The sequence below is a fragment of the Nematolebias whitei genome, chromosome 14 (assembly GCF_014905685.2).
Source record: "Nematolebias whitei isolate Nwh7 chromosome 14, NemWhi1, whole genome shotgun sequence".
Taxonomy (NCBI): Eukaryota; Metazoa; Chordata; class Actinopteri; order Cyprinodontiformes; family Rivulidae; genus Nematolebias; species Nematolebias whitei.
In genome coordinates, this window is record NC_056511.1 from 1,631,600 (window position 1) to 1,639,089 (window position 7,490).

The following is a 7,490-nucleotide window of genomic DNA, read 5'->3' on the forward strand; positions in this document are numbered from 1 at the left end:
CTGGACATGTCCAAACCACCGTCCCTCCTCTGGACATGTCCAAACCATCTCAGTGTGTCCTCTCTAACTTTATCTCCCAGGTGTTCAACCTGTGCTGTACCTCTGATGATCTCATTCCTGATCTTCTCCATCCTTGTCTCTCCTAAGGAGAACCTCAACATCTTCATTTCTGACACTTCTTAAGACAAATATTTACTTAGAAATCTGTTTGAAACGTTTCAGTCAGAGTTTAGAGCTCATCATAGTATAATCTACTACAGAGGCTTGAGTATGATGTTGGAATTACAGGAACGGCTCTAAATTGGTTTAAATCATTTATTTGACAGATTCCAATTTGTAAATATAAATAATGAATCGTCATCATACACCAAAGTTAATCATGGAGTTCCTCAGGGTTCAGTGGTTGGACCAATACTCTTTACCTTGTATACGCTTCCATTAGGTAAAGTTATTAAACAGCATGGGATAAATGCTCATTGTTATGCTGATGATACACAGTTATCATCAATCAATCAATCAATCAGTGGTTGATCCACTATGAGAAGGTGCTATTTATAAGACAGAGCTGAAAACAGCTCCTCAGACCGAAGTCTTTCGGATGAAAGACGAAACGTTTCTACAATTTTTTTTTTGTTTTCTGGACCAGTCCAGGGGACCAGACTTAACTTCTTTAGATTTTTTTTTACCTGGATTATTGAGCAAGCATCAGGATATGACACACAATTATATTTGTCCATTAAACCCAAATAATCCAATCAGCTACTTAGACTACAAGCATGTCTTAAAGACATAAAAACCTGGATGACCCTTAGTTTTCTCCTTTAGAACACAGACAAGTCTGAGGTTTTAGTTTTTGGACCTGAGCACCTTAGGAATGAATGTTTCAGTCTTTCTCCCTCCTTAGATGCATTAATCTGTCCTCCTGCTCTAATGTTAAAAATCTTGGTGTTATTTTTGATCAGGACACGTCTTTTATCCCCCACATTAAAAACGTTACTAGAACCTCCTTCGCTCTCCCCTGCCACACCCTTACAGTCTCCAGTCGCCCTCAGGTTGAAATGTGGACGCTGACTGGGAGAATAAATGTTTTGACTGTTTTATTCTTAACTTTTTCCATTGTGTAGTTTTCTTGTGTGACCTTGTTTGCTCTTTGTGTTTAGATTTTTACTGTTAAATAAAGTAGTTTCCTCTGCAGCAGAAACTTTAAAGAATACGACAAGGATGTGTGCTGCAGTTTTCATACTCGTCTTTCTGTCTTTGGAGGACTTTGAGTAGACGACCCTGTTGTCCTGACTGGCCACGCCCAGTCTGCGGTGCACACTGCTGATTGGCTCTCTGGCTGGAGGCGTGTCCTGGGAGGAGACAGGAGAGGGGGAATGCCGTCTGTCTGGAGAGTACCGTCTCTTTCCAAGTCGCTGCCGGACATCTGCAGACAGTTTCAGAGTAAGAAGAATCCATGTTCTGGACCAACACCTGGATCCATCAGCTCATCTGGATCTACCAGAACACCTGGATCCGTCGGCTCACCTGTCTTCCCACTGTTGGCCACAGGTGAGCGCTGTCTCTGCTGAGACTGACCCTGTCGCTTCTCCTCCAGCAGCTGCCGAACATCCGTCACCTTAGGGGGCGACAAAGACTTGGTTGTGGTCTGTGATCCCGACTCACCAATCCGGTTTCTGTAAGACACAAAAAACCTGCGGTCAGACTCAAACTGATTCTAATTTATGAGAAAAAGTTACGTGTTCAAGATTAACTGGTGAACAGGTTTGAAACAAACAGGCGAGTACAAAACAGGTGTGGACAAGTTTTAAGTAGGTGTGGACAGGTTTTAAGTAGGTGTGGACAGGTTTTAAGTAGGTGTGGACAGCTTTTAAGCAGAAGGGAACAGCTTTTAAGCAGAAGGGAACAGCTTTTAAGCAGAAGGGAACAGCTTTTAAGTAGGTGAGCGGCTCTGACCGGATGCTCTTCAGGTGAGTTTCTAGCTCGTCGGCGTACATCGTCATCTTCTTGCTCTTCTTGGGTGAAGGTGTAGAGATCATCTTCAGCTCCAGGTCATAATCCATCTCGTCTGACTCTGACCATGGAGACGGAGAACGCTCCGTCCGGCTCTGAAGCCCCGCCCTTGCCAACCGCGAGCCGCTGCCTCTGTCCTTGTATTCCACTACCCTGTCGTCTGAGTCCATGTCCTCGTCTCTGTCATCGTCATCCTCTTCGTCCTCCTCCTCCTCCTTGATAGGCTCCTCGGGCAGGTTGACCAGATCAGCTGAGAGATAGGAAGCAGAGGATTCTGGGTAACAGAAAGAGACATTAGGCAGCCGACCTGCTTCAGACTGAGGTTTTACCCGAGTGTCGGTGCGTGTACGGTGGGGTGTGTCCCATGCTGTCTCCGATCAGGGGCTTCTTGCTCTTGAGGACGTCCCTCTGGATGCGGCGGTTGTGATACCTCCTCTTCCTGAACACAACAGGAAACAGGAAACATCCAAAAATTGTGTTTTTGTTTTATTTTAGTCAGTTTGATGTTTTATTTCGTCATTAGTTTTAGGAGTCACATCTCATCAACTATGATAATCTCATATATTTTAATTAACGCATAACTTTACTGACTGATTTTCTTAATGTTTTAACTGGTGTTCCTCCACACCACCAGTGAGCACTGTCAGACCAGTTTGCTCTGAAAGATGGAAGCTATGAAACTAAACAGTTGTCAGACAGGTTGTCCGTGTGGTGCACAGCACAAATGACCGATGAGCGTTGAAACCCCACGGAGCTGCAGCTAAACCCAGAGAGTGTCCCCGCTGACGGTGAGGAGTCTGACCAGGAGTTGCTGAGGATACCCTTCATGCCGCCGTAATTTGGGTTTCCGTACTTCATGTAGTATCTGCTGCGCCGGGCCGCTCCCAGCTCCTTCTTATCATCTGCAACAGAAGAGCAAACACCATTGAGAACCTGAGGAACGTTCAGAGCAGAAACCCACGAGGAGATTCATGAGACAACATTTATTTAAACTAGAGTTGCACCGATCCACATTTCTTAACTTCCGATCTGATCCCGATCCCCAAGTCTGAGTATCGTCCGATACCGATCCAATATCCTGATCATTGATTTTACATGAGGCTGTAATAATCTCCTCAAGTACAATCTGTACAAATCTATGCATGCATGTCCAACAAGACAACTTCAGGGAAGTTTTATTAAAGTTGGAGAAGTTTTAAACTTAGAATTAGATTCTAACTTTAAAACACGTTTCTTTTTATTCCTAGTTTTAAAGTGAATATTAAAGTGATTAATTTAAGTGATCGTTTAAAGTTATTTAATATTGTTTTTAAATAAGGGGCAGATATAAAATTATTTTTCTTCTTTCTGAACTCTTTTCATTCAATGTTTTCTTCTTGATGATTTAGTTTGTTTTTGTTTCTTTTAAATTTTGATGAATAAATTAATTAAATGTTAAATGTCTTCAAAAACCTGCTAAGTTCATGACAAACCAACAGACATGTTCCTGTTTTTAGTATTTTACATCACTTTATAATGTAGCTGTTTATGTTTTTAATATATTTAATTTTCAAATGTGTTTTTTATGATTGTCTCCTGTTGTTCTGATAAATGTCTCCTGGAGGTTCAACTAGATCTTGGCTGCAAGTATCAAACTGTGAAATCCTTCGTTTTCTCCAACTGATAGCTGTTGGTCATTAATGATGAAGTTTAGCAACTTCTCAGTAAATATTTGAGCTCCGGGGCTTCAGCGACGTCTTCTTCTTGTTCACTCTCATTTCAGTCTGTCCCTCCTCGGAGACGGGCAGACGGAGCGGGACAGGTTGGACGTGGCTGGCCGGGGTCAAGTCGCCTGCTTCAGGTTCAGTGAGAGGAGCAGACCGCTGAAGCCCCGGAGCTCGAATGTCCATCGTAAAACTAACTTGACCGTGGTTTAATGTGGCGCTGTGGCTCTGCAGACCGTGCACGTTGCTGTCTTGTCTTGTGGTGTTCAGTGTAAAATACTTCCACACAGCGACATGTTTACATGAAAGTTTGTTAGCTGTTAGCCACAGTGCTGCTAACTCAGTCCTCATGTTGCAGCTGCTGCAAACTATGGACTGGATTTCCTGAATGTGGGGCGGGTCTTAGTACTCTGGATCATGAGACACGTTCAGGAAATCCATCCCATAGTTTGAAGCCAACGTGCATCATGGATCAGAAAAATCTGATGAGTAAATTATGCTGGTATCGGAGGCCGATACTGGATCGGCCCCGTCCCTAGTTTACACACGTGTGTTTTACAGGAACAAAGAGCAACATTAACAGCTTCAGTGACTTCACAGCTGCAGACAACATGTGAGCCGCAGCTTTACATCAGCTGAAATGGCCCAGTTTAAGTCCAGCCCACCAATGACTTCATTAAAAACTTAAAAAATTTGGGGGTGGGGTGCAGTTTGGTTCGGAAGGCGGGGTGCCCAGCTTGAATAATGGCTGGTCGGGGAAACTGCGTTGAACATGTTTAAATTTAAACATTTACAACACGTTTGAGTTTTAATGTTTTAGATAGTTTGAGCTTGAATTTAATATTTTTCTAACCCTGCAGCTCAGTCAGAGGAGGAATATGTGGCGGCTCAGGACGCAATGCATTATGGTCCACTGATGTACAGCTTCTGGACGTTTGTGAGACCATGTGACCCAGTTCTGAGGTCCAATGTAGAAGATAGAACATCACATGTAGATTTAAAAACCATTTCAAACTACACTGTCAACAATTCGAACACAATTGTGTGTGACCTTGCGTGGCGAAGCGCAGCAGCAGTTTGTTTCCTCTGAACGGTTTGATGACGGGTCGCAGGTCGTTCCTCAGCAGAGACTCTCGTTCAGCTTCAGACAGCTCCATCTGAGACACAAACATCCGAGTCATCATCAAACATCCGAGTCATCACCAAACATCAGAGTCATCACCAAACATCTGAGTCATCGTCAAACATCCGAGTCATCGTCAAACATCCGAGTCATCATCAAACATCTGAGTCATCATCAAACATCAGAGTCATCATCAAACATCTGAGTCATCGTCAAACATCCGAGTCATCGTCAAACATCCGAGTCATCATCAAACATCTGAGTCATCATCAAGCATCCGAGTCATCATCAAACATCAGAGTCATCATCAAACATCTGAGTCATCACCAAACATCTGAGTCATCACCAAACATCAGAGTCATCATCAAACATCTGAGTCATCACCAAACATCAGAGTCATCATCAAACATCCGAGTCATCGTCAAACATCCGAGTCATCGTCAAACATCCGAGTCATCATCAAACATCTGAGTCATCATCAAACATCCGAGTGATCCACCAAACATCCGAGTCATCATCAAACATCCGAGTCATCATCAAACATCCGAGTCACCCATCAAACATCCGAGTCATCATCAAACATCCGAGTCATCAAACATCCGAGTCATCGTCAAACATCCGAGTCATCGTCAAACATCCGAGTCATCATCAAACATCCGAGTGATCCACCAAACATCCGAGTCATCAAACATCCGAGTCACCCATCAAACATCCGAGTCATCAAACATCCGAGTCATCCATCAAACAGCCGAGTCATTACCATCAAGACATGACATCACAGTACCCTCTGATCTACTTGGCCGCTGCCTTCCTTCTTCAGTGGCTCCGCCTCTTCATCTCTGCTCTTCTTCACTGACTCCTCCTCCTCCTCCTCTTCATCCACCTCTCCCTCCTCTTCATCATCGTCATCTGAGCCTTGAGCTTGGCGATCTACAGTGTTCAAACAGACTCGTTTACCCACAATGCCCTGCAGCTCCAGAACTCATGGAGCCCGGTTCTGACCTTGGCTCTGCTCGTGGGACTCTGTTGCCGTGGTAACGAGCTCAGGCTCAGCCATCCGGCTGGTGTTGATGAGCGCTCTGATGCAGGTGTCGTTGTCCAGCCAGACCACGTTGCCTAGGAGACGAAGGAACAGGTGAGCTGGCGCCACTCAGAGCAGAACATTTAAAGGTTCTGTTTGGAGACTCACAGGAAGTGTCGTTGATCCACTCGATGTGCGCAGGCGGATACTCCGCGAAGTAGCCGAAGACATCCTGGGTGCTCATGTCGTCCACGCCCGTCACGTGGATTGCTTCCATGCGCAGTTTGGGGATGGCTGAACGCCACAGAAGAAGACGACAGAGTCAACAAACTGTTAGTAAACAAGCAGAAACAAAACGCCGAGTCACACCTTTACTCAAAGCGTCTTTGTCCAGGAAGACAGTCCTCTGACAGACAGTGTCCTCGCAGCGGAAATGAAAACGTCTCGCTCGCTTCTCCTTCTTTTCTAGAGCTTCCTAGTAAACAAAGAACAAAAACAAACGTTTGACTCCAGAGGCTCGGGACACACAAAGATCTCATCTTAGAAAGTCTTTACTCAGCACATGACAGTTTAGGTCAACATACTATCACTTTAAAGTCACAGTACTATAGTTCATCGTTTCTTATCTGGCAACCCGACTGACATGGAAACTACAGTGTTTTCCTGTAAACCCGCTCATTTTTTGTTTGATTAATCCCAATGAACATGGAAAAAGACGTTTCCAGAGGTTGTTCTCGTGTAAACGGGCCCGAGTCAGGTCCTCTGGAAGGATTCTTATTGAAATGTTTCATCTTTTATCCGAAGGACTTCTTCAGTCACAGGAGCTGCATCAAACTCGGTCTTTTAAATAACCCCTTCTCAAAGTGCGTCCACCAGTTTGTTGATGACATCCACAACCAGCTGCTCACATGATCAAGGAGAACACCGGATCATTAGTGTTCTGATGGCTGTTTGTTATTCACAGGGGGCGGAGTGATACTGGCAATAACAGCACTGTAAGAGGGGGACAGTTGAACACGGAGGCTCCGCCCCTCTTTAATGATGGATGGGTAGGTCTCTGATAAAGGACATAACTGAGGTGTACCACAAACCCACCCACACAGACCAGTATTTGCAGTTTGACTCCCATCACCCTTTGGAGCACAAGTTAGGAGTCATCAGGACTCTGTACCACAGAGCAGACAGCGTCCCCACTAGCTCAGGAGCCAGGCAGAAGGAGAAATCCCACACATGACATGGGTTGAGTACCAAACCTTGGTTCTTTTATGGTACCGACCGAACTGCTTCTGTAGTACTAAGTATCAAAATACGCCTTGTCTTCTGGTGCCAAGTTTCGTGATTGGCTTTAACAGTACACGTGAACCACGTGTACTGTTAAAGCCAATGCCAGAGCAGCAACTTGCAGCATGCTGGAAAAACACATTTATTAACCTTTATTTCACATTTATTAACCTTTATTTCACATTTATTAACCTTTATTTCACATTTAATAACCTTTATTTAACATTTAATAACCTTTATTTAACATTCAATAACCTTTATTTAACATTTAATAACCTTTATTTCACATTTATTAACCTTTATTTAACATTTATTAACCTTTATTTAACATTTATTAACCTTTATTTAA

At 44.0% G+C, this 7,490-nt stretch overlaps 1 protein-coding gene across 2 annotated transcripts in view; it reads right to left on the bottom strand.

The window, feature by feature from the left end:
• The window catches only part of ncbp3 (nuclear cap binding subunit 3), an 11,275-nt gene that overhangs the window by 967 nt on the left and 2,818 nt on the right, over positions 1-7,490 (bottom strand). Inside the window, exons 3-12 of one of the 2 annotated variants that reach the window (XM_037687212.1) lie at positions 6,230-6,335; positions 6,029-6,154; positions 5,842-5,955; positions 5,624-5,769; positions 4,768-4,873; positions 2,816-2,915; positions 2,343-2,452; positions 1,957-2,263; positions 1,528-1,676; positions 1,244-1,426 (exon numbers count right to left, since the gene is read on the bottom strand). In XM_037687212.1, the coding sequence (XP_037543140.1) occupies positions 1,244-1,426; positions 1,528-1,676; positions 1,957-2,263; positions 2,343-2,452; positions 2,816-2,915; positions 4,768-4,873; positions 5,624-5,769; positions 5,842-5,955; positions 6,029-6,154; positions 6,230-6,335 (1,447 nt within the window). Of the gene's footprint in view, positions 1-1,243; positions 1,427-1,509; positions 1,677-1,956; positions 2,264-2,342; positions 2,453-2,815; positions 2,916-4,767; positions 4,874-5,623; positions 5,770-5,841; positions 5,956-6,028; positions 6,155-6,229; positions 6,336-7,490 lie in introns of both variants that reach the window. The other variant, XM_037687211.1, reaches the window with a different exon arrangement.